We start from the raw sequence: 26969 nt of genomic DNA on the forward strand, positions 1-26969 counted from the left end.
GGTGATGGAATTCCAGTTGAGTTATTTCAAAGCCTCAAAGATGATGCTGTGAAAGTTCTGTACTCAATATGCCAACGAATTTGGAAAACTCAGGAGTGGCCACAGAATGGGAAAAGATCAGTTTTCATTCCAGTCCCAGAGAAAGGCAATGCCAAAGAATGCTCAACCTACCACACGATTGCACTCATCTGACACGCTAGCAAAGTTATGCTCAAAATTATCCATGCCAGGCTTCAACAGTATGTGAACCATGAACTTCCAGATGTTCAAGCTGGATTTAGAAAAGGCAGAGGAAACAAGAGATCAAATTGCCAACATCTGTTGGATCATTGAAAAATCAAGAGAGCTCCAGAAAAACATCTTCTTCCATTCTACGGACTATGCCAAAGCCTTTGACTGTGTGGAACAAAGCAAACTGTGAAAATTCTTTTTAAGAGATAGGAATACCAGACCACCTGACCTGCCTCCTGAGAAATTTGTATGCATGTCAAGAAGCAACAGTTATGGGGCTTCCCTGGTGGTCCAGTGGCTAAGACTCCATGCTCCAAATGCAGGGGGGCATGGGTTTGATTCCTGGTCAGGGAACTAGATCCCACATGCTGCAAGTAAGAGTTTGCATGCCACAACTAAGACTTGGCACAACATATATATATATATATATATATATATATATACACACATATAAAGAAGCAACATTTAGAACTGGACATGGAACAACAGACTGGTTCCAAATCAGGAAAGGAGTACGTCAAGGCTGTATTTTGTCACCCTGCTTATTTAACTTATATGCAGAGTACCATCAAGAGAAATGCTAGACTGGATCAAGCACACACTGGAATCAAGATTGCTGGGAGAAATATCAACCTCAGATATGCAGATGACACCACCCTAATGGCAGAATGCTTCCTAAGACCCCTTTGACTTCGCATTCCAGGATGTCTGGCTCTGGGTGAGTGATCACATCACTGTGGTTATCTGGGTCATGAAGATCTTTTTTGTAGAGTTCTTCTGTGTGTTCTTGCCACCTCTTCTTAATGTCTTCTGCTTCTGTTAAAGGTCCATACCATTTCTGTGCCTTATTGTGCCCATCTTTGCATGGAATGTTCCCTTGGTATCTCTGATTTTCTTGAAAAGATCTCTAGTCTTTGCCATCCTATTGTTTACCTCTATTTCTTTGCACTGATCACTGAGGAAGGCTTTCTTATCTCTCCTTGCTCTTCTTTGGAAGTCTGCATTCAAATGGTTATGTCTCCTTAGCTCCTTTACCTTTTGCGTCTCTTTTCTTCCACAGCTATTTGTAAGGCCTCCTCAGACGACCATTTTGCCTTTTTTCATTTCTTGGGGATGGTCTTAATCACTGCCTCCTGTACAATGTCACAGACCTTCATCCATAGTTCTTCAGGCACTCTACCAGATCTAATCCCTTGAATCTATTTGTCACTTCTACTGTATAATCGTAAAGGACTTGATTTAGGTCCTACCTGAATGGTCTAGTGGGTTTCCCTCCTTTCTTCAACTTAAGTCTGAATTTGGCAATAAGGAGTTCATGATCTGAGCCACAGTCAGCTCCCAGTTTTGTTTTGCTGACTGTATAGAGCTTCTCCATCTTTCATTGCAAAAAATATAATCAGTCTGATTTTGGTATTGACTGTTTGATGATGGCCATGTGTAGAGTTTTCTCTTGTGTTGTTGGAAGAGGGTGTTTGCTATGACCAGTGTGTTCTGTTGGCAAAACTCTGTTAGCCTTCACCCTGTGCTTCATTCTGTACTCCAAGGCCCAATTTGCTTGTTACTCCAGGTAGCTCTTGACTTCCTACTTTTGCATTCCAGTCCCCTATAATGAAAAGGACATATTTTTTTGGGCATTAGTTCCAGAAGGTCTTGTAAATCTTCAAAGAACTGTTCAACTTCAGCTTTTTCAGCATTTACTGGTCGGGGCTTAGACTTGGATTACTGTGACAGTGAATGGTTTGCCTTGGAGACAAACGGAGATCATTCTGTTGTTTTTGAGATTGCACCCAAGTACTGCATTTCTGACTTTTTTGTTGACCATAAGGGCTACACCATTTCTTCTAATGGATTCTTGCCCACAGTAGTAGATGTAATGGTCATCTGAATTAAATTTGCCTATTCCAGTCCATTTTAGTTCACTGATTCCTAAAATGTCGATGTTCACTCTTGCCATCTCCTGTTTGACCACATCCAATTTACCTTCATTCATGGACTTACCATTCCAGGTTCCTATGCAGTGTTGTTCTTTACAACATCGGACTTTACGTCCCTCACCAGTCACATCCACAACTGGGTGTTTTGTTTGCTTTGGTTCCATCTCTTCATTCTTTCTGGAGTTAGTTCTGCACTCTTCTCCAGTAGCATTTTGGGCATCTACCAACCTGGGGAGTTCATCTTTCAGTGTCCTGTGTTTTTGCCTTCCCATACTGTTCATGGGGTTCTCAAAGAATAATGAGGCGGTTTGCCATTGCCTTCTCCAGTGGACCATGTTTTGAGTTAAGTTTCTTTAAATCAAGGTATAATTGACCTAATATGTATAAGATTATGTCAGTTCCAGGTGTACGCAATGATTCTTATATTTAATTTGTTTCAAAGAAAAGTGGTAATTTCATTCTTCTGGACATTTCTTGTTCTCTGTGTCCTGTGGAATATTTTCATTGTATCGTATTTTGAGGGTTTTCTTCAAGGAAGGGAATTTCATACATCTTTAAAGTGTTGAATGAGAGGACAACTGCAAATGCTTTTTTTTTCTTGACCACATCACGTGGCATTTGGGATCTTAGTTCCCTTACCAGGGATCAAACCCTTGCCACCTGCATTGGAAGTATGACCTCTTAACCACTGGACTACCAGGCAAGTCCCTGCTAATGCTTGAAGTACAACAGCTTGGCCTTTTCAGACTTTTGGAAGAAAACAAATCAAAACAAAACAAGCTGTACAGCGGTGATTACCTGGTTGGAGGCCAAATTTTATCTACTTTTTGCAAGATTAAGTTGGAAACTATAGGTTACTTATTTCTTTCTCCTGCCTATTGGTATGTCTGTCTTTAATGTATCAGAGTTTAGTCAGGAGTGTATGAGTTAGTCAACTTTGGCTAAATTATGTTGTCGTAACAATCCCCAGAGTTTCCAACAACAAAAGTTTATTTCTCATATTAATGCCCTCGGCTTGCTGCAGTGCAGGGTGTTGCACAGAGTTGGACAAGACTGAGCCACTGAAGTGAATTGAACTGAACTCATAGTTCGTTGGCCAATGCAAGTCATGTGGTCAAACATGGCCTCAGGGTCCAAGAACTGTAATGCTTTCCAGGGATGAGCAGGTAGGGAAGGATTTGGCCAGGGAAGGACAGCAAATATTTTTATCATCACCCTATCTGTTGCAGTGTATTTTTGGATGTAGTGACCTTACAAGGAAGTCTCCTAGGGTTTTTTTTTTTTTTTTTGGAAGGGTATTTATTTGGAGGTGGGGCAGGAAGGTTTGGAACCTGTATTTTCAAGTACCTTGATAGTGTGAATTGACTATCTTAATTACCATTTTTGGGATCTCAGCAGACCTTGGAATTAATAACATGATAACTGCTCAATAAACATTTGTTGGATTAGTGGACAATGACTTCTAACAATAATAGGAAAGCTATACTTTTCATTATCTTTAGTGCCCTTTGCAGCTGCTTGAAACAGTTTTATAGAGAGAAGCTCCCATAAACTATGCTTGTTATTTATTATATGAAAAATGATTCTTCAGGGGTCATTTTTACCATAAAAGAAATTGCTTTTTAATCACCTACATGTCCATTATACAAAATTTACATTAAATACAACTGAGGAAAGGACTGTCTTCTATCTGGCAACTCAGGACCATGACCAATAATGTTTATTGTATATTGCACTGTGTTTCCTTTTCCTCCTTTCTTTCTCCATGTGGTGTTTGAACATTGTCCATATTTATAGTCACATTGTGATTGCTTATTCTAGTTTTTGCAGTATCTCTTGTTTAACGCATAGTGTCATGAATTAACTGTTGGAAGGGTCATAGACAAAATAAAGGAGACTTTTTTTTTTAATAAAGGAGTCTTATAAAATTAATTTTAGCTTTCCCTGTTGTGCTCTCCTCCATATGAACTATTCACGCAATAAAGTTACATCTTGTTCCTTTTCTCACTCACATGAGGCAAGCATGGAAATGAGCAGAATGGTGAAAAGTAGACCAAAGCCCTGAAAAATTTGGAGGGGAGGTGGTTCAAAGATCAGACAGATTATCAGTTCCTGGAACATCAGACTTATGTTCTTTTTTAATCTTTTCTTTTTCTTCGTTTACTATGAAATCTCACTTTTTCATAGCTTGGAGTTTTCACAATCTTTTGAAAAGTCAAAACTTGCTAGTAAGTTGATTTTAGTCCTGTTATCTTTTTGTAATGTACCGGATGAGTTTACTGTGAGTCGCTCCAGAATGTGGCCCCTGGTTGAACCTCTGTGTTGAGTGCCCTCTTTATCTAAGGTCGAAGCACTTAGTTAGCAGCTGAGCTTTTGTAAGCAGCTGGTTGTAAAAGTTCACCATGCCTTGTTCTTCAGTATCGTTAATCATCTTCAGTCTCAGCTTTGGAAACATGGCTGGATCCTGAGTCATCTGGCCCTTCACAGTCCTGGTGGTCCGCCCTGCTGAGGTACACGCGTGAAATATTTGCTGTCTCAGTATAGATCTGAGGACGGGTTTGTCTGTTGAAATGTGTGGACCGAAGTCGTATGTGTTAACTAAAAGATACTGTTTGTGTCCATTTTACAAAGGGGTCTGATCAGGGCTGTTAAAGTTACTATATAGATGACATGATTCCAAACTTCCTGTGCTTGATGTAATTTGCAAGTATTTTGAAATACCAAGTGTAGCCTCAGGGAGGTCAGTGACCAGTTTTTGAATTTTGGTGAATTTTTCTGTTTTAATTTTCACAGCTGCTTAGTTTTGAAGTGCCTGCTCCACCAGATAAGTTAGGAATGTGTGGAGAGGGGCAGTTTAAATAATCTGAATGTTTGCTGTTGAAGCAGATGCCTCTAAGTCAGGCTTCCAGATCCAAAGGAGCAAAGAAGGAAGAGCAGGAAAATGAAGCTCCATGTGACAGCTCTCCTGCTGGAGAGGAATGTGGGCCCTGCAAGTGATTCTTGGGTTACTCATCCTAGAGTTTAATTTTCCCAGTTCTATTAAGGTATCCTGGTAAATTCAGTATGAAAAGAGTGCTGGTAACTTCTTAAAGAAAGGGGATTCCGTGATAACTTTGAGTTTCCATGTGATTACTTACTAACATTTATCTCCTTAAAAAAAATAAAAAGTGTCCATTATTAAGGTCAGCTCACAGGTCAGACATTAATTTTGGTTGTCAAGTGTCTGAAATCAACTCTGGAGGCGAAAGTGGAACTGATGGCACTCATCCTAGAGTACTGATTCTGTTGAATAAAAGACATCAGGCCTTTGGTCTCTTTTGTGTTGCAATTTTGAGCAGAATTTAAAAGAATGAAAATTTCCAAATATGTGCTAACGAGATTTATGAGAATATTTATCAAGATTAAACTAATATATTAAAAATCAGCTTAATTTAGTTGAAGCTTAACTCTTAGAAACTGATGTAAAGGATAGTTTAAAATTGGCTAAGCTTTATTGAAAGTCTAGATTGGGGGTAGAAACAGTTTCCCCAGGGTATCTCAATTTCCTTCATGTTAGAATATCTTTTGTCAGAATGAAGACAAAAAAAGATCAGTCATTCTTTTTAATCAGGCTTAACTGCAGTGACATAAAGGAGGAAACATAGCAATATAGAAACAGGTAATTTCTTAATTCGTCCTTTCACACCTGTGTGAGTAACAGAAAAACCATAGGTCATCCTAATTGTTTTATAACTACAAATAATTTAAATAGTTTTGACATAATATATCCCTTCTCAGCTCTCAGTCATGCATCTCTATAAGCTGGTCTTGCACAGGCAGGCTAGCTGAGAGGCATTTGCTTTCTAACACTCGCTTTTTTCTGTTTCTTTGTTGGACCTTTTATTGTGAAAAATTCCAGCCACTAAAGAAGTGGGGGTAGTGGTGAACCCCCATTATCAGGCTTCAGTAAATGTTAATTCTTGGTCCGTGTTGTTTCATCTTTCCCGCCAGCCCAACTCTAGATTATTTTGAAACAGATTCTAGACATCATATCATTTCATTTAAGTGAATTGCTTTTGATAGTAACAGTGGAAGCCATTTTCCTTCTTGGCACTGGCATAGTCTCTCAGGGCTGAATAGAATTTATAAGGAGACAGACTCTATATTGAAGAACTTACCTTGTGAGAAAGGAGCTCATATTTTCACTGGATACTTGCTTAAAGTTTCCCTTGTCTTTCAAATAGGTGCTTGCAAAGTTCTTAAATTCTTATCTGTTTGGAAATTCCTGTAGCAAGTTCAAGTTTAGTTATCCTGTACTGCCTTGTCTGTGCCTTATCTAAACAGTATTGAAGGGAAGAAAGATTTATTTCACCAGGAGTTGGCTTGGAGAGGAGTTAGCTATATTGGATATATTTAGGAAGTGCCCCTTAATACTGTAATAATATACTAGGTTTTAAAAGCACCTCATAATAATAGCTTTTTAAAAAGCGCAAATGAAACACTTAAAGGTGATCTCTTTTCCTAGCCATCAGTGGGATAATTTAATTCCTTTCCTGGGTCAAAATAAAATATTCTTTCAAGTACCCTGAGATCTGCAGGTATTGGTTGACTCATCTTTTGTTGTTAAAGCCAGCATGTCTTTCTGTATACTTTGACCTTGCACTTTAAACTGAATGCCTTTTGTCCTTTTAAGGAGGCGTAAAACTGTTAGGTTTATAGTGGTGAGTATGAGAAACCGAGTTCTCACTTTCTCTATGATTTCTGAATTTAAACGGCTGTAGTAATCATTATCATAATGGTTTCTTGACTCCTAAGAAAGTAGATTCAAAGAAAGTTTTAAAAAGTAGATTCAACAGGTTAAATAGAGTTCTTGAACTGTTTTCCTTCTAAAACTAAAACCAATTTTGACTTAATTGTTAATTCTTAGAGTTTAGTTCTTAAGCATAGAAAACCATGGGGTTCACTTTTATATTTTACTTTATTAAGATCCCTCGAGTTACTGGTAACTTGGCTGTATGGGATGCTGAAATTCCTGGACTGAGTTGATCAGGAGTCTGACTTGCGTGTGATTAAATATGTGTCTACTTGTCTTCAGTAACTAAACAGAAGTAATTATATTTGCATTCCACCTGTTTCACAGGGATGTTGTTAGAAGTCCTATAATTAGATTTTTTCCCTTAATTTGCAAAAATATTTGAGTTGCTTCACAGATTGGAGGTATATAAAAGTGAGGTGTTATTATGAACATCTCATTTTTCTTGATTTGTGTTTTTGACACTGGATGCACATATTGCTTTTCTCTTTTCCCGGTATACAGGTTCTGCTGCGTGTTTTAAAACTGGTTTTCTTAACATTTTTAGCAGCTGGGGATGCTATAAAAGCCATCTTGTGTCCTATCTTTAGTGCACAGTGATGAGTGTGGAGAGCTGGCTGGGTTAATGGCCAGGCAGCTGAGCTGCACGAAGTGCTTGCTTCCTATCCTCTGGCCTCACCCCTTCCAGGGCAGAGTTAGTATTTACCACACCAGTCTCACTGTCAGGGACTGGGGAGCCTCAATCAGTGTGCCTGCCTGGCTGTCTGGAATGCGATGTTTGTCTTCTCCCCTCCCCCCACCTTATATTTTATGTCTTGCACTTCAGAGTGGGTGATCTACTGGGCTAACCACTCCAGGGAAGCTTAGTGCTGTCTCAGAAAGTCAGAATGAGTCCTTTGCATTAGGTGGCAAGCATTAACAGAGCGGACCTGTGACAAGGGCCATGTCACTAGACTCCTCTGTTTTTCTGGACTTACTGTGTGCTTACAGATGAAATCATTTCCTTCTCTGATTTGGATTGTATTCTTGAGAAAAGTTTGGACCAACTTCATGTGCTTCCCTGATAGCTGACTTTCAGTTTTCACTTTCATGTGCATTTCACAGAAGATTCATTTGCTTTGAGTCCCAACAATGGTTGTCCAACCTTGTACATAGTTTAGGTTGAAGAATTCAAACTTTGGTACTACTTAAATGATTCCTCAGCCTCACCTCAGTGCTTCTGTAGATGTGAGCTTTTAGGAGATGAGCTTTTAGGAGATGAGCGGTGGTATATTTAGGTTTTGATGTTTCTAGTTTACCAGGGTCTGAGGATTTGAGGTTCTTTGAGTTCTTCAGGGAACTGGGAGGTTTCTCTTTCCCACAGGGTGGTCCCCTTTGTTACATTATTATGTTGACCTACTCAAAGGGTTAGTTTCTGTTACGTTTCAGTTCAGTTCAGTCCCTCAGTCCTGTCTGACTCTTAGCCACCTCATGGACTGCAGCACACCAGGCCTCCCTGTCCATCACCAACTCCCGGAGTTTACTCAAACTCATGTCCATTGAGTCAGTGATGCCATCCAACATCTCATCCTCTGTCGTCCCCTTCTCCCGCCTTCAATCTTTCCCAGCATCAGGGTCTTTCCCAATGAGTTAGTTCTTCACATCAGTTTGCCAAAGTTTTAGAGTTTCAGCTTCAGCATCAGTCTTTCCAACGAATATTCAGGACTGATTTCCTTTAGGATGGACTGGTTGGATCTCCTTGCTGTCCAAGGGACTCTCAGGAGTCTTCTCCAACACCACAGTTCAAAAGCATCAATTCTTTGGTGCTCAGCTTTCTTTATAGTCCAACTCTCATATCCATACATGACTACTGGAAAAATCATAGCTTTGACTAGACAGACCTTTGTTGGCAAAGTAATGTCTCTGCTTTTTAATATGCTAGGTTGGTCATAACTTTTCTTCCAAGGAGCAAGCGTCTTTTAATTTCATTTGGAAATGAATTAACTTTTGAGAACAAGTGAGAGGAGTTGCTCAGGAGGCATAAGTGTATAGACAGGGCGGTTGTCAGTGGCCCTCATTGTGTCCTACAACTTGGATTGTCTGTATCCTGTGACAACCGCCTAGCTTTGAAAAGGTCCATAAAAAGCAGTGACAATGTACTTTGGTACTGAGTAAATAAAATAAGCAGAGGAAGCCTCTGATGTTAAGCTGAATTTATTTGATTTTAGGGCCGAATCAATGAAGACTTTCTAAGAGAAACTTGTGCTCTGAGCAGATAAAGAGAAACCTCAGGAGCATTTTTGATGGTTGCTTCCAAAACAGCAAGTTTCTAGAGCATGGTTGTCTGTTTTTTTTAGTAAATAAGAAGAAGCTGCTTCACCTCTGTTAAAATATTAAGTTAAAAAAAAGTAAGAAATCAACAGTGTTTTCATTCATAGCATTATTTTTTTCTTGAAAAGCCTTATGTTTAAGCGTCAGTGTCATTAGTTGGAATATGTTTTATGTAATTCTGTTTTAACTTCAGATAGTTGATTTGAAAATTAGAGTGACTAATGTAGTACTGTGAAATTTAGGGAGCAAGTTCATTTCTGTGGTCTTGGAATATTTTGTATTCCTTGGAACTTTTGAAATCAATATTTGGTTTTTGCTTTATTGTTCTTGTTCAGTCACTGTCGTGTCTGCCTCTTGGCGACCCTGTGGACTGCAGCACACCGGGCTTTGCTTGTCCTTTGCTTTCTCCTGGAGTTTGCCCAAACTCATGTCCATTAAGCTGATGATGCCATCCAACCATCTCATCCTCTGCTACCCCCTTCTGTTGCCCTCGATCTTTCCCAGCATCAGGGTCTTTTCCAAGGAGTCAGTTCTTCCCATCAGGTGGCCAAAGTATTGGAGCTTCGGCTTCAGCATCAGTCCTTCCACTGACTATTCAGGACTTACTTCCTTTAGGATTGACTGGTTTGATCTCGTTGCTGTCCAAGGGACTCTCAAGAGTCTTCTCCAACACCACAGTTCAAAAGCATCAATTCTTCAGCACTCAGCCTTCTTTTTGCACTTTGGAGAGTTGCAATTAGTTTGATTCCTGAGAGTTGCAGGATTATACAGTGTATCAGGAATCTGACTGCAGGAAGACTCCTTGCTTAGTTCTCAATTTATGTAGATGACTGCTGAAGGTGGAAGAGTGACCCCATGGAGTTCTCAGCCTTCATTCATTTGTTCTAAGACCCATTCATTCAGTATCCATTGTGTGTCATTCATGTTATTACATGGCTAGAACCACGTAACAGGGCTAGAAATGCAGAAACGGGCTCTTGTTTTCAAGGGACCAAAGTCTTGTCTAAGGAACACACACTAAACAGACAGTTTACAGTGGATTTAGTTCTAAGCTTAGAGCATGCAAGAAGAACAATAGAGGAAGTCCACTTAAACCATTCTAACTTTCAAACAGGACGTGTGGCCTGAGTTTAGAATAGCAAGAAGATATAGCCAGGTCAAGAAGGGAAGACAGAGGGAGTGTGTGTAGAGTTCTGCAGGGGATAAGTTCAGTTCTTTTGTAAGAATAGTTCAGTAGTTAATAGTTACCAGTCTGTAATAGCTGTACCATAAATAAAATCCTTAAGGTTGCCTAATGTTGACATTAATTTTGGATCTTTTTTCCCTTGGTGTATTTCTACAAACTGTGTCTGTGCCCAGTTTTTTTCCATGTCAGTTTTGTTCTTGTTAATGGACAGTGTCTCCATTTTCTTGCCAACTTCATAGCATGCACTGATCTGGATTCTAACTGCCATTTCCCCAGTCCCGCTTCTTAGTTGCCAGAGGGGTACAAACCAGAAAAAGTTCGTTGGAAAAGGTAAGTATGATCCTGGCCCGCTCCTGCTAGATCTTTCGTGAGCTCCCTTGCCCAGGTGTTGCCGGTGGGGCCTAGGCTATGGTCTCAGCTCCACCTTCACACCTTCGCCTTTGGGGTGGCTTCCTTCCTCCTGCGTGCTCCTCTTCCACCTCGCTAGTGACTCTGAAGCTTCCACTGCACTCAGTTCATCAGTTTCTCTTCTCTGCTGAGTTTGTACCCTGACCTGCCATCCACTGTTGTGTGAGGCACGCTCAGAGTGGTTCTCTGTCCCTGTTCTAAACTGGAGCTCTCTGAGGCAGCACCTAGATGTTGCTCTCTGTGGATCTTTTTGTTCATCACAAGTACAGTTTTGTGGAACTTCTCTGGAGGTCCAGTGGTTAAGACTGTGCACTTCCGTTGCAGGGGGCACAGGTTCGATCCCTGGTTGGAGAACTAAGATCCCTTATGCCACACAGCACAGCCAAAAAAAGTAAAAACCATTGTGTAATAAGTAGCCATTACTTGATTTAAGCTGAACAGTTTAGCGTTTAAACATTAAGTTAGTCTTTTACATTTACTGGGTGATAATCATGACTGAACAAAAGTGTGTAAGTTAACGTTCCAAGTATTTTATTTACATCCACACTGATTTCCCCTTGTTAAACAAAAGCTCATTCTGACACTGTTAAAATTGTAAGGAAGATTTTATTGAAGACTACTGCAAGAGAGGAGAGAGTGGCAACTCAGCTCTGAGTACAGCAAAGATGAGTGGGGGTCGCTAGCTGAGGGGCAGGATGAAGGGGGGTCAGTGGATGGGAATATATTACAAGGAGACGTTCATGGGTAGGGGGATTCTTGCTATATTGACCTAAGGGGAATGTTGCAAAAGGCAAGCCCAGGACTGGTACATCAAAAGTTGGAGTTGAGGAACTTGATCAGTTATCAGATGTAATCAGCTATCAGGGGTAGGGATGTTCTGTTAAACTGACAGAGGATTCTTGCTAAAACTGGGCTAGGGAGGGAGGACAGGACAGGGCCAAGGCTGAGCCCTCATCCAGAAGGGGGCTCAGAGGAGCCTGATTAAAGTCTGAACAGGGAGAGAGTCTGTCATGATGAGTTTTTTTTTTTTAATCAATAAACTAGGTACTGTTACTATCTTTATTTTATAGATAAAGCCTCTAAAGCTTAGCAGTAGTCTAAATAACTTCCACAAGGTCCATGGCCAGTATGTACCAGAGCTGGATGCTTTCCATTTGAAGACCTGAAGCAGGTGGTCCTTTTCTGAACTGGACTGTGCCTGTGGCAGCTCGGTTGATTCTTGCTAACCTACTCTGACAGTCAGTGGAGTCTGCCTCTCTTTGAGAGTCACTACTGGCCTTGCTGCTGCCACTGCTGTTGTAAGGGCCATGAATCCCACTGCAGCAGCATACTCAGGTGGCAAGAAGGAGGGAGGATTTAAATGCTAGCAGCTCTATTAGAATTCCAGATAGATGGTGTGACCATTTATCTATCTGTATACAACTCTATTTTTCTATACACAGCAGAATAACATTTTTCAGTCAAATTCCTGAATCTCACCTATTGAAATATAACCACAGAAGGGAGGAAATATTAATGTTCAGATGTTCTGAACATAAAAGATAATTTTTCAGTTTACCGAAAGTATTTTCTTTCCCTGTTTCTGGCTGCCCCAGCTGTTCGCTGCTGACGCAGGCTTTCTCTGGTTGTGGCCAGCCGGGTACTCTCTTCTTGTTGCGGGGGCTTCTCGTTGCAGAGCTCGGGCCCAGTAGCTGTGCACTCAGGCTTAGTTGCTCCGTGGAGTGAGGGATCTTCCCAGACCAGGGATTAAACCCATGTCCCCTGCACTGGCAGGCAGATTTTTAACCACTGGACCACAAGTGGTTACAGTAAACAGCTTTGGACGTATATCTTTGCATTTCAATCATTTTCTTAGGGCACATTCCCAGGAGTTGAATTATTGGTTACATGGGTAAAGAACATTTTTTCACACTTGGAACATTATTGTCACATTGCTTTCCAAAGAAGATATAACAGTTCCTTCTCCCACCAGCAGTGGGAGAGGGGGCTTTAGTTGTCGCAGTTATTAATATTGGAAATCTGCAATAATAAACTTACTTATTTTGAGGTTTTACCTCATTCTTTTGTGGTGAACTTTCCACGCTGGATTGACCTTAATTAATTTGACTCAAATTCTCAAGTAAAATTTCTATTTGACAAAAGCTTTGTAATGTCCGTTTTAAAGGTTGGGGTGTAAAGGAAGTAAGAAAAGCTTTGTCAGAGAGGAAATAAAAGGGTTAGTTTAATAATATCCACACAGATGAATGTTAATCAGTAAACTGCATATTGAATAAATTAACTTTTCTTCCCTTCAGTAACAATAGTTATCTTTCAAAATCTTTTGAATGTTATTTGGAATTATAAATAGCTCTACTGGATTCCACAACATTTAAATCAAATGCAGTCAACTTTACATGTGGAAACATGCTTAAACTGTAATTCTGGATAAACTTAAATTGTAATTCTGGATAAAATTGTAATTCTGGAATTTGCATTTTCAGAATAAAACTGGCTTCTCTAAGGTTTTTCATATTATGAGAAGTTGAACCTTTTTAAAGAAAGTATGAAATTGAGAAAACTTGGAGTTTTCTTCTTTTTCAGTTTTATTCCAGAGCACAGTGTATTTGTAATTTTTAATAGAAACTTCCAAGTTTCTTTTCTGTACTTTAATGATTCAGCTAGCCACCTCCATTTAAATTGAGTGAAATCCTTAGTAAATAATGACCAAGATTCTTTTCAGCTTTTGTCTTTTTTCCTCAGGCTTAAATATATTTCAGTGTAATTCAGTCAAGTGAAGTGAAATTAAAGATTTGAATCATGTATCTGTTGTCTCCCGAAACACTCTGGTTTTCTGCTGGCTGCAGTCTGCTGCGTGTTTAGTGATGCTAATGTCACTGAATAGTTTTTTAGCCCTTAAAGTTCCTTGTGTCATAAATCTTGTCCTGCATAGAGGTCCTTTAGGTCACCTACCAGGGCACAGTTGTCTTTTGTTAATGACTGTATTGTCCTTTACTTTCATTCATGACACTCAGTCACTTTTCACTGATGTTGCAGTAAGATTTTTCCTTTGGACATTGCTCATTCTTTCAGTTCAGTTTAGTTCAGTCACTCAGTTGTTTCTGACTCTTTGTGATCCCATGGACTGCAGCACGTCAGGCTTCCCTGTCCATCACCAGTTCCTGGAACTTGCTCAAACTCATGTCCATCGAGTCAGTGATGCCATCCAACCATCTCATCCTCTGTTGTCCCCTTCTCCTCCCGCCTTCAGTCTTTCCCAGCATCAGGGTCTTTTCCAAGGAGTCAGTTCTTCACATCAGGTGGCCAAAGTATTGGAGCTTCAGCTTCAGCATCACTCCTTCCAACGAATATTCAGGACTGATTTCCTTTAGGATTGACTGGTTTGATCTTGTAGTCCAAGGGACTCTCAAGAGTCTTTTCCAACATCACAGTTCAGAAGCATCAATTCTTCGGTGCTCAGCTTTCTTTATGGTCCAACTCTCACATCCACACATGACTAGCTTTGACTAGACAGACATTCATACAAAACCATAGCTTTAACTAGACGGACCTTTGTCAGCAAAGTAATGTCTCTGCTTTTTAATATGCTGTCTAGGTTGGTCATAGCTTTTCTTTCAAGGAGCAAGCATCTTTTAATTTCATGGCTGTTCTTTACCTGTTGGTAAATTAATGTTCAGCTGTAGCAGGAGCCAACCAACATCTATGCATGGATGAGATTATTAATAGGTAGCCCTATAGATTTCCTTTATCTCCTGATTGGGTAAACACTTACCAGTCGATTGGGTAAACACTTACCAGTCCTTGGCACAGATTCTAATAAGAGATTAACACAAATCTCCCTTGAGGTTTCCACTTGCTGGCATCAGGACAGTTAGTTGGTCTGATTGTCGCGCACTCGTCTGTGATGATGTCAAAGATGTGGAATGCTCACTGGCTTCTCATTGTGTACTCAGTATTAAAGCTTTGTGCTTGTGCTCAGTGGCTAAGTCATGTCCGACTCTGCGACCCCAGGGACTGCAGCCCGCCAGGCTCCTCTGTCCATGGGGTTTCCCAGGCAGGAACACTGGAGTGGGTTGCCATTTCCTTCTCCAGGGGATCTTCTCGACCCAGGGATTGAACCCGAGTCTGCTGCATTAACAGGAAGGTTCTTTACCACTGAGCCACCAAGAGAGACCTATAAGGCTTCCATGTAGGCAGATTTCACTTTGATGAGTATATTCAAATGTAGAGCAGTTTATCAGTACTAGCACATGGCTGTTTTTTGTACAGCATGCGTATGTTTCATTTCTTCTTTTACTGTGCTCCATAAACTCATATTTAATTTATCCGATTGCAGCTGTTGCACTATTTTTGTGGAATGAGGCTTAAAAATCTGGCAGGAGGCCTTTCTGCTTTCTTGCTCTTTTCACTGTTACAGCACTGTTTTGCACAGTTGGTGCTTTCTGGGTAGTTTCTTGACTTCTTTTCCAAAACTGAGACTTCCTCTAAGACTTTTCTCTGCCTAGCTTTGATCACTGTTCCCGAAGCAGAACTGATAAGACCCTTCTTGGTTGCTGCTTGTATTTAGACGTTTATAGGTTAATGACCTTAATGACAAATGTGAGAGTAGCCAACCGGCACAGTGTGTTGATTTAAGACAGGGTGATGTCATTTCTGGTGATACAATATGGAAGGTTTTTTTAATATGGAAGGTTATTTTAATATAGAAGGTTTATTAATGTTTTCTTTTAAATGTGCTTGTGCTTTGCAGAGTGTTGAGAATTCAGTTTTTATTTGGAAGAAGAGATTTAGCTCGTCTCTTTTTAGTGACTGGATTTATCCACATGACACAGAGGACAGCGTTTTGCTCTCTTATTACCAACGTCATTTTTTTTTCCCCACGTGATAAGTGTTTACAATTACCTGTGAAATTTTCAATTTTTTTTGTCACTTATTTTTATTTGGGACGAAACTGGAAAGTGAGTTGATAATAGGTTAAATTTATATAATCTCATTAATTGACTGATAATCTTGAAATTTCAAAAGATTTATATTTAAAATAAAATTTAGTCTGAAATGCCCCTCTCCCACTCACTGATTTTTTTTTGATGGTATCTTAGTATAGATTTTAATTTTATGTTGTTTTAAATTATTTTTTTAGTTGGCATATAATTGCTTTGCAGTGTTTGTTTGTACCTGCTGTACAGTAGTGTGAATCAGATATATATATATATATATATATATATATATATACATATCCACTCGTTGATTCTTAAGATTATTGATGTTTGATTTGGGGTAATCTGCCTTCTTCCAGGAATTACTTTTTCAGCTTTTAGTGCCTTTCAGTGATACTGTTTTTTTTTTTTTTCAGTGATAACTGTTTTATTCTTAATAACCCTCTTGAAAATGGGACATTCTGGAAGAAATAAAGTCCCTCACTTATTGAAGCTTTATGAATGATTATCCTATCTGCAGCTTAGTGTTCTAGAATCTGATTTCTTAGAAACATTAGACAAGCTGTAAGTTAATGACTGACTTCTCAGATGTGACTTGGCAGCTGGTTGGTGGTCTGGAGGTGCCAATAGGCTTCAAAGAGGGGCTGGTTAATTTCCATTTCTGTCTTAAAACAAGAATGCCTTTATTCTTTTTGTTTTCTGTCCTTCATTTTTCAACTTTGTAGCTATACTTTTTATTGCTCCCTGCTGAATTCTCTCCTATTGCAAATATTAAAATAAGGGTGATTTAGGAGAAGTAAGGTTAAAACCTGCTCCATGAGCTCCACAGGCAAGCTTCCTTGGGCATTTCTCTTTGTGGAACGTAAGCAGGGTGAGTGGATGCATCGTCTGAAATGCCAGTGTGTGTTGCCCAGAGGTGTGCTGACAGCTGGGCCTGGCGGTGCTTGCTGGCCACGGGTCGCTCCTGACCCGTCCCCTCCTCACCTCTGTCCCCTGCCGCCACCCCTTCCCCCAGCAACGGGAATCTGGGAGGCATGCCTGTTCTCTTTTGAGAGGACAGCTTGAATATTCACTCCAGCTTTTCAGACAGAACATTGACATTGTCTCTTTGAACTCAGTTCTCTCTTTTATTGGGTTCTTCACCCTTCATGCAGTTTTCAGATCTCACTCGTGAGCAAGCTGCACATCCCTTACAGGCCATCCTGTTCAGCTTCAAACAGTGGCACATTCAGACGCTGCATTTGAGGCCCACGACTTCAGACATGACAGTTCGGCATTGATCAGGTTGGCTGTATGTTTGGGATTTGTCAGTTCCTTTGTCCATGTACTGTGTGGCTTTCGGTACCTTTTCTCTGTATTTCAAAAGACCTTTGTGTACGTCCTGCCTTTATGTGTAATCTTACAGGGCAACTTTCTGCCTTTTGTTCATCTCCTGCTCATTTTTCACAGGAGTGGAATTTGGTGTAAGACTTGCTTAAAATGCAGGGGTGTAGACTCTTCTAGTTGTTTTCCGTTCATTGCAGACTTTTATTTTTTTTAAATAATAGAGGTTTCATTTTTTTTAAGGTTTTCTAATTTTGAGCTCTTAGAGATGTAATGGCCTCCAAAAGTAAGAGATACGGGGGGAGTAGTTTTTGTTTTAATTTTAATTGTGATCCCTTTCCATTTTTATTCTAGAATGGTGGAGTGGAATGGGGTGGGATAGTGGTGGTGGTGGTAGTGGTTGAATATGAGTAGAACAGTGCCTGAAACCAGACCATCACAACTCTCAAATACCAGATAATATCATGATATATTATGTACTTTTGTGTATTCCTGAAAATATTTTTGTACTTTACAAGGTATTTTATTGTTGCTTATACTTTCATTTTTGTCTCACATTTTGACAGTTTTCTTTTCCTTTCTTTCTCAATGTTTCATTGATGCCAAATTTCCAGAAATTTAAAATTTCTCTTCTGTACCTTGCTAGCCTGTGGGTCCTTTAACATAAAACTAAACCTTTTGAGCAACTTTACAACAAAATTTTAAAAATAAATTTTTATAAGAAATGAATTTAAAGTTTATTGTCTTAATACCATTAAAATCTATTTCAAATAAATTAGCCTGAATGTTGGAAAAGGACACTGTGAACTGCATGTAGACAATAGATCTGTGAAAATGCAGGCCAGCGATAAAGTTATTTTAAATGTGAGGAAGAATAGGTCTCTTGTTTTCTTACTTCTCTGGCTTCTGATTCCTTCTAGCCAGCTTGCCTTTCTCTGGCAGCATAAGTAGTTGCCTGCAATCTAGAACTGTTAGAATACTGTAATTTAAGGCTCCTCTGGTTTGGTAAAGAATCACTCTTTGGCTCAGTGTTTGGTAAAGCTCAGTGATTTGGTAAGACTCAGTGTTTGCTAAAGAATCCACCTGCCAATGCAGGAGATGAGAGTGTGATCCCTGACTTGGGAAGATCCCCTGGAAGAGGGAATGACAACCCACTCCAGTATTCTTGCCTGGAAAATTTCATGGACAGAGGAGTCTGGTGGGATACAGTCCATGGAGTCTCAAAGAATTTGGACTGGACTTAGTGGCTAAACAACAAAAACAACAACAAGAAGAATAGTGGGGAGAATATAAGCCTAATTTGCTTATAAATGTTCCATTGTACATAAAATACCTTCTCTACTAAGATGATGTCTTTAAATATTGAGACCAACTATTCTCTGGTTAGGAATCTGGCAACCAACATAGGTCAGTGGTGTGTTCACAGCATAGTTCAAGTCTCTACCTCTTCTGTAGGCTTTGCTTGTCTAGTTGTTGGGACTTTTCCCTTTTGCTTTAAAAAAAGAAGAATTTTTATTGGAGTGTAGTTGATTTACAGTGTTCTGTTAGTTTCTTTGCTGTGCTATGCTTCGTCATGTCCGACTCTTTGCGACCCCATGGACCAGGCTCCTCTGTCCATGGGATTCTCCAGGCAAGAACAGTGGAGTGGGTCGCCACTTCCTCCTCCAGTGGATCTTCCCAACCCAGGGATTGAACCTGGGTCTCCTGCATGTGGGCAGATTCTTTATCGTCTGAGCCACCAGGCAAGCCCAAGAATACTGCAGTGGGTAGCCTATCCCTTCTCCAGGGGATCTTCCCAGCCCTAGAATAGAACCAGGTCTCCTGCACTGCAGGTAGATTCTTTACTAGTTGAGCTACTGCACAGCAAAACGAACCAGCCTCACACACACATGTACCCCTCCCGGTTGGACTATATCCCCGTGAGGTTCACACAGTGCATTAAGTAGAGTTTCCTGTGCTAAACAGCGTATTCTCATCAGTTATCTATTCTGTGCATAGTTCAGTACTGCCCCAGGCTCCCAAGTCCTCTCACCCATTTTGCTTCTTTATATAAGATGATTCCGAGATTTTGTGAGAGTATGGGCATTAATTAAGTATAAAAACAGATACTGTATGTTCATAATCTCATTTTGGTCTTTCGATCACTAATCCTTAACTAAGTCCTGTTTTGGTTGTTAGAATTCTGCTAATTACTGGAATTGTGTAATTGTGAGGATTTCTTTTTCTGTGAATGAGTGTATGTTTGAATTAATTCATCTCATTGCTCGTTTTTATATTTACCTATTCCCCCCTTTAATTTTATAATGTGTTAGAAAATTTTCAAACCTCCAGGAAGTTAGGAAGAATTATATGACATACCTATTTTTAAAGATGTTTTACAAAGTTTATTTAATATAAAGTTAAAAGTTTTAAGTTATGCCAGTAATTGAATTTAGAAATTTTATTCCTCATGATTAATTTTTGCCATTTAAAAAAAAAATTTTTGGTGTGCTAGAGACTAATTATACATATTTTGTATTTTGTTTTTTGAAATCATTTAATATTTTCTGAGTAATCTCCCTTTATGATAGCAAAACACTGAATCAAATAACAAATGTATTTTAACACAGTTTTTGTGCAAAATGACATTTTAATAAATGCTGTTTTAAGGATGACCTAACACTTTTATAAATAGAAATTTACAGAGGTGTCTTCTACTTTAAATACATTAAAATTTGAATTTTAATGTAAATATTGACATTCAGAATCATATTTATTTTGTAACTTTCTGTGATTAGCTCCCCTTTCTCAGACTGAAATGAAGAAAGGTTGAAGACTTTTCTCAAACATGTTTTTTAGCTTCTGGCTTAAAAATCCTAACATTTAGTCAAACTTTTCAAACTACTATTTACTATTTCTTGATTGCTCAATGTTTAGTCCGAGTGTTTTTCTATTTTTTATATGTAAATATAGGAATGTTTGCTTCACTCTAAAAAGATAAAAGGAAGACCAGCAATGTGTTTATGAAAGGTTTTTAATAACTTGGGGAAGTGAAAGTTGCTCAGTCATGTCTGACTCTTTGCGATGGAATTCTCCAGGCCAGAATACTGGAGTGGGTAGCCATTCCCTTCTTCAGGGGGTCTTCCCAACCCACGGATCAAACCCTCAAACCCGGGTCTCCTGCATTGCAGGGGGATTCTTTACCAGCTGAGCCGCCAGGGACTCCCGAGAATACTGGAATGGGTAGCCTATCCCTTCTCTAGTGGAACTTCCCAACCCAGGAATCGAACTGGGGTCTCCTGCATTGGAGAGGATTCTTTACCAGCTGAGCTACCAGGAAAGCCCAACTTGGGGAAAGTATGTATTATAATGTAAAGTGTGCAAAAGAAGGAAATAATTGTATATTTATAGAGAAAAGGCTACAGGAAAGAGAATGCTGAGTGTTAATAAAGTTGGGCGGACAGACTTGTGTGTGTGGGGCTGCCTTCTCTGATGAAGAACAGATCTTCCCCTGAAGTATTGCATCAGCTGGTGAGCTTTCTGCATTTGCTCTGAGGCCATGGCCCTGCATCCCTGATTCCTCAGGGAGAAGATCACCCATCTCTAGCTTCCTTTATGTAGAAGCCTCCGTTCCTGTGTATTTTCATTGTAGATCAGCAGTCCCCAACCTTTTTGGCACCAGGGACCAGTTTCATGGAAGACAGTTTTTCCAGAGAGGGAAATACAGTTTCAGGATAATTCTTACTTCTTTTATTATTACATTGTGATATATAATGAAATAATTATCCCACTCACCATAATGCAGACTCAGTGGGAGCCCTGAGCTTGTTCTCCTGCAACTAGGTGGTCCCATCTGGGGATGCTGGGAGACAGAGACATCCAAGTGTCCTTGCTATGTCCAGTTCACTCCTAATCCCATGCTTCGCAAAGACAGGGTGCTGGGAATGCAAGCAGTCTTTTATGGCAATCTCAGGATACCCTGCCTTGACTTCAATCCAGAACACATGGAGAGTTCAAGTTGTCTCAAACATACCTCCAAGGGCACGGTCATCTGCGATCTCAAGCGGTAATGTGAGTGTTGGGGTGTGGCTGTAAATACAGATGAGGCTTTGCTTGCTTGTCCACCGCTCACAGTACCAGTCTTGGGCTGGGGGATTATAGATAGCTCTGTAACCCCTGTTATAGATAGCTCACCTTAGCTGCTGAAATCCCATTGTATGGTTGAATTTCTGCCTTTAGTCACTCCTTTTTTGTGTTTTTAAACCACAGTTAGATTTTTTTTTAAATATAAGACTTTCAACTTCCATTTGATAAATGCTTACACTTTGCTTTTTTGTACAAAAATAAAAGCTTTTTGGACTTATCTGGCAAAATTCTATTAAGCTTATTTCCCACATTCAGTTTCCTTGTGGTCTGCTTTGACACTTTGAAACAACAAATCCACTGGTTTCCCTTCTGTGGTCTTTTCTGTCTACCAGTGCTTTTATTGTTTGGGACAGAACACCACCGCCCCGGCCCAGCTTCACTCTGGTTAGTTTTCCAGGCTAACTACTTCACAAATGTTCCATTAAGTTCTCTTTATTTACTTACTTATGACTGTGCTGGGTCTTCATTGCTGCGCAGGCTTTTCTCTAGTTGTAATGAGCGGGGCTGCCTTCTCGTCGAGGTGAGCGGAGCTGCTGTTCACTGTGGTCCTCAGGCCTCTCATTGCGATGGCTGCTCTTGTTTCAGAGTGCAGGCTCTAGGCATCAGGGCTCAGGAGTTGTGGTGCCCAGGCTTATTTGCTCCAAGGCATGTGGAATCTTCCCAGACCAAGATCTAATCAGTGTCCCCTGCATTGGCAGGCGGATTCCTATCCACTGTAGCATCAGGGAGGTCCTAAACATGGAAATCTTTAATAGTTTATGTGAGATTTTTAATTTTAGTTCTTCACCCATGCCTCACAGCATGTACTTGGGCTTCCCAGGTGACTCCGTGATGAGGAATCTGCCTGCCAACGTAGGAGACACAGGAGATGGTGGGTTTGATCCCTGGGTTGGGAATATCCCCTGGAGGAGGAAATGGCAACCCACTCCAGTATTCTTGACTGGAATATTCCACAGAGGAGCCTGGTGGGCTAAAGTCCATGAGGTCGCAAAGAGTCAGACAGGACTGAGAACATCCTGTGTGTGTGTGTGTGTTCTCAAAAATGAAGTGGGCCTGCTGCTTCAGGAAAAATGACTTCCAGTGTTTGTTGCTGATGATAACAGTTCTTGGGGTCACAAAGAGTCACCAAAAAAAAAAAAAGAAGAAGAAGGTAAGACAGTGTACTGCATGCACTAGTGTTAATGAAAAAGAGCAGCGGTTATAACCATCAAGCAGATGGATTAGTATATGTGATGGTTAGGGAAAAGATAGATTTAAAAAATAACAAATACAACAATGTAATGAGTGGGATAATAGTATAGGATCACTCACCAGACTGAGAGTTTCTTGCTGCCCTAGAGGCTTTCATCCACATTCCTTAGTGCCCATCACTGCACCTGGGACTAAGAAACTGTACAGAGAAGGAATGAATGAGTGAACCCTTAGCGGTAACCTTCATTTGCAATGTTATCCCCTAGCTCTAGTGTTAGTCTTCAGGTCATTAAAGACAACCTGTTAGTGTGTTTATAAGTACCTAGAAGTGAAGTTTTCATAAACTTAAATGTTGCATTTCAATTACAGGCGTCGATTAGCAAGGTGAAAGTAACAGAACCATGGCTCAGTTTCCCACACCTTTTGGTGGTAAGTTTTCAAAGATTTTTCCTTTTTTTAATGTACTTTGGAACTGTTTTTTTAAAAACTTAGTATTATGGCAGATTTCAAATATTCACATAAGTAGAGGGAATAGTATAATCAACCTGTCACATAGTTTCAGTGATTATCAATCAATTTATGGTCAGTATTGATTCACCTGGATTCTTTTGAGCACCTCGCATATATATCAGATCATTTCATCCACAAATATTTCAGTGGATGTTTCTAAAAGGTAACACTTTTAAAGATATAACTAGAATACTGTTACCACTCCTGTGAAATCTATAGTGATTCCTTAATGTCCTCAGCTATGGAGTCACAGTTAAAAATTTCCCTAATATTCTTTAGGTGTTATTTTTTTGTTACAGTTGGTTGGTTCAACTCAGTGTCTGAACAAGACACAGTGAAATTAGTTCATGCGTCTCTTTAGTTGCTTTGTTAGTGAACCACCCCCCTCCCCCCATCTCAGTTTGTTTTGCTATTTTCTGCAATTTATTTGTTTAGGTGACTGGGTCATTTATATTCTGTACTTTGTTTGGAAGACTGGATTTGAAGCATGGAATTTTTGTTTTACTTTAGTTTATCTATTTGAAATATCAATCAACACAAAATTGTTTTTCAGGTAATCTTCCCTAAGATTATTAGGAAAGTGTTAAATGTTGGTTTTGCTAACTGTCCATGTTTTGTTTTGTTTTAAAGAGATACAGTTGCCAAAGTATCTCTTGGCAACTGTCGCACCCGGTCACCATGAAGAGAGTAAGGCGTCCCAAAGCCTCATTCCTGTGATCACATCAGGAAAAGTCTCTGTGGGATTCTTAGTGCAGAATCTTTTCAAAACCATTCATGTTACTATTGTATTTTGTGTTTTGTCTTTGTGCCCCTTCCTAATCACTGAGCACGTTTTTGTTTTGTTTGTTTGTTTGTCGGGGTTTGCTTTTACTCGAGGAATTTTGACAGGGCCCCAGACGCTGAGGACTGTAGGACCTGTGAGGGAGCTTATCTGCCTGGGTCGCCCTCTTTTCCCTGACGGCTGTCGCAGTGCCTGGCACATACAAGGAATTCAGCAAGTACATTGCCAGTGATGGAATGAATGGCTGCTCTGACTATCACTGTCATATCAGACCTGCCCCTTCACATATTGTCTGTTCCCACCATTTGGGAAAACGCCTGAACTTCTGAAAGCCTTTTTCCTATGTCTAATCGAGAGTTATTTTGGTGAATTCATGTAAGGAGACCTCGTACTAAAGTGGGCTCCCCTGGTGGCTCAGATGGTAAAGAATATGCCTCCAGTGCAGGAGAGACATGGGTTTGATCCCTCCATTGGGCCGATCCCCTGGAGAAGGGTCTGGCCACCCACTCCAGTATTGTTGCCTGGAGAATCCCATGGACAGAGGAGCCTGGTGGAGCCCTAAAGTGAAGATAGTCTCAGAAATGAGGGGGCACCTGGTCAGCCCATGAGTTGTAACTGAAGAACTTAACCCTGCTTTCTCTGGTTTGTCATTGTTTTTTTTTCCCCCAGGATACTTATTCGCATTTTTAAAATCAGTTTCAGTGAGTTATAATCTACATTCTATAAAAGTTAACTGCAGTCTAGCATTTGAGTATTTTTATCACTCCAAAAAGATTTTCATGGAATCAAGTAGAATACTAATTTAGTGAAGCTCAATTTTTCCATAACCTTCACAAAGAATGTATGTTAATGTCTTTTTTTTTTTTTTTCTTGCTTTACTCTTACTTTCTCATTTTGTTTTCTTTTAAAAAGTTATCTTGTTGCAGTAAAGTTGGTTCACAGTGTTGTGTTACTTGCCGCAGTCCAGCACAGGGAATCAGTCACACACAGACTTACATCCACTCTTTAGATTCTTCTCCTGTATAGGACGTTACGGAGTATTGAGTGGTTTCCAGTGCGTACAGTCCTTATTATTATCTGTTATATACATAGTACTGTGTGTGTGTCTACTCTTAGTTTTCTAACTTTGTATTCACAACTTTCAAGGACAAACAGATGGTAAGTTATCAAATGGTTTATAATATACTGACCACATAAGTGCTGTGGAAACTGTGTGAGCACGTTGTTTTTCTTTTTTCGTTGAATAATTCCTTTGTCTTTTCTTTGGCTTGTAGGCAGCCTGGATATTTGGGCCATAACTGTAGAGGAAAGAGCAAAACATGATCAACAGTTCCATAGTTTAAAGCCAATATCTGGATTTATTACTGGTAATTGGAGTCAGTATTTTTACATTTTTACTTACCATAGTGCATATATCTGTGGAAAATCTATTATGCAGAGTGAAGGTGGGCACCTATGACCAAGGGTATACCTTACTTATTTTGACTTAGCCTGGATTCTGTATTTCACAGTTACTTTTCCTCCGATGCACTCAAGCCTTTCTGCAATTTTTAATGGATGCCAAGTCACTGTTTTAGGCATATCACTGGTGGGAATTGGTTAAATTAATAGTTCACATTCTCGAAGTGATTGTGTCATTAGACTGTGGTCCTTGAGTAAAAACACTTCCTTAATTCTGACCTTGAACTTGGCTTGAGAAACTTTAGTAAATTAAGAGATGTGAACATTTAAAAACATTTTGTTTATTTCTGTGTCCTTAAAGATTCTTTTGTACTTTGCCTTTTCTAGTTTCTTTCCTGTTTGATTACTTTTCAGGAATTAGATTTAGAAAAAATGGAATCTCGATTTCCTGGAGACTTGTTTTTGTGTATATTTGTCTCAGTTCTCTTTAACTTACTAATTCTTAGTCATTGATGTGATTCTTTTGATCATTGTTACTCATTTTCTGTAAATGTTAGCAGTACCAAAAATTTGAAGTGTAGGTATATGGGAATAACAAAGAACTCTTTTGTAAAGTAGAAGTATGGGTCATCAGTTTCTTGGGGATTCCTGTAGGTACACTTTGTTGTAATATGTAGCTGTTACCATTTTAATTTCTAGTAGATTTATTAACATAGACAGTCTACCCTTACATAATGGTAGACATTTTCTTTTTAAGTGTTATGTTCTAAAGTCAATGCTGATGTATTATTTTATTGTTACTTATAAACTTATCATTTGGCTTTTAAAATGTATTAAGTTTCGTATTTACTAGATTATTAGCCTCTTTCATTTTTGTAATTTTGACATAGGAGTTTTCTGCCATCCACTATTTTCTTCTAAAACTTTATCCATTTAATTTACAGGTGATCAAGCTAGAAACTTTTTTTTTCAATCTGGGTTACCTCAGCCTGTTTTAGCACAAATATGGTAAGTTGGAGCTTCATATATACAGAAGGTTATAAAAAAAAAATAGTTCAGTAATATCTAATCTTAATTTCTTAAATTATAGAAGGAAAATGTGTATCTCTAGTCTGAAATATGCTTCCACCTTTCCAGAGAAATACTTCTGAAAATTATCTTTCTGATATGGAACTTAAAAAAGAAAAAGTGGTGACATTTGCAAGATAACACTGCTTGTAAATTTGACTTCCAATTGAGAAATCTGCATTTTGATATTTTCTCATCAATTGTTTTGGCTTCATTCTCATCACCCATACTCAACTGAGTGTCCCACATTTCTTGGTTTATAATGTGATGGTATTGTATCTTTCATTGAATAAAATGCAAAGAAAATATTTGAGGCTGAATAGGGAAATAACCAATGAAAGAGTGAAAAAACCAGTATTTATTACAGTGTTGTACAAGGTGAGCACATAATAAATATTGGTGAATCACTTGATTAACTGGCACAAATAAGTACTCAGTCTTTGGAAACCAGTGGAGAGAGAGTGAATGATAAAGAGTGGCCAATATCATTTTGGGTACTAGGTCCATGACTTTGGAAAGCTATGGTGAATTCTTTGGCCCAGAGGCCATGCTTTCCTGCAATGGATGGTTCTTACAGTTGATTCTTTATTTCCCTGGGTTTCTTAGTGTTGTGGAGACAGCTTGCTGTAGTGAAAAGAACACATGTGTAATTCGTGTCATCTGTACATACTATCTATCTTTATGGTTTGGAACATATATTTATTCTCTCCCTGTCAGCTTCAGTTTTCAAATCTAGAAAATGGAAAGATGCATATTTATTTATAGGAGTATTGAG

At 39.4% G+C, this 26969-nt stretch overlaps 1 protein-coding gene across 8 annotated transcripts in view; it reads left to right on the forward strand.

The window, feature by feature from the left end:
- Window positions 1-26969, forward strand: part of ITSN1 (intersectin 1) — a 246668-nt gene that overhangs the window by 45708 nt on the left and 173991 nt on the right. For 7 of the 8 annotated variants that reach the window (XM_020892645.2, XM_020892648.2, XM_020892647.2 and 4 more), the window contains exons 2-4: window positions 22804-22863; window positions 25000-25092; window positions 26071-26134. In XM_020892645.2, the coding sequence (XP_020748304.2) occupies window positions 22836-22863; window positions 25000-25092; window positions 26071-26134 (185 nt within the window). In that variant the 5' untranslated portion in view covers window positions 22804-22835. Of the gene's footprint in view, window positions 1-16949; window positions 17080-22803; window positions 22864-24999; window positions 25093-26070; window positions 26135-26969 lie in introns of all 8 variants that reach the window. The other variant, XM_070455186.1, reaches the window with a different exon arrangement.

This window comes from Odocoileus virginianus, chromosome 25 (genome assembly GCF_023699985.2).
Source record: "Odocoileus virginianus isolate 20LAN1187 ecotype Illinois chromosome 25, Ovbor_1.2, whole genome shotgun sequence".
NCBI lineage: Eukaryota > Metazoa > Chordata > Mammalia > Artiodactyla > Cervidae > Odocoileus > Odocoileus virginianus.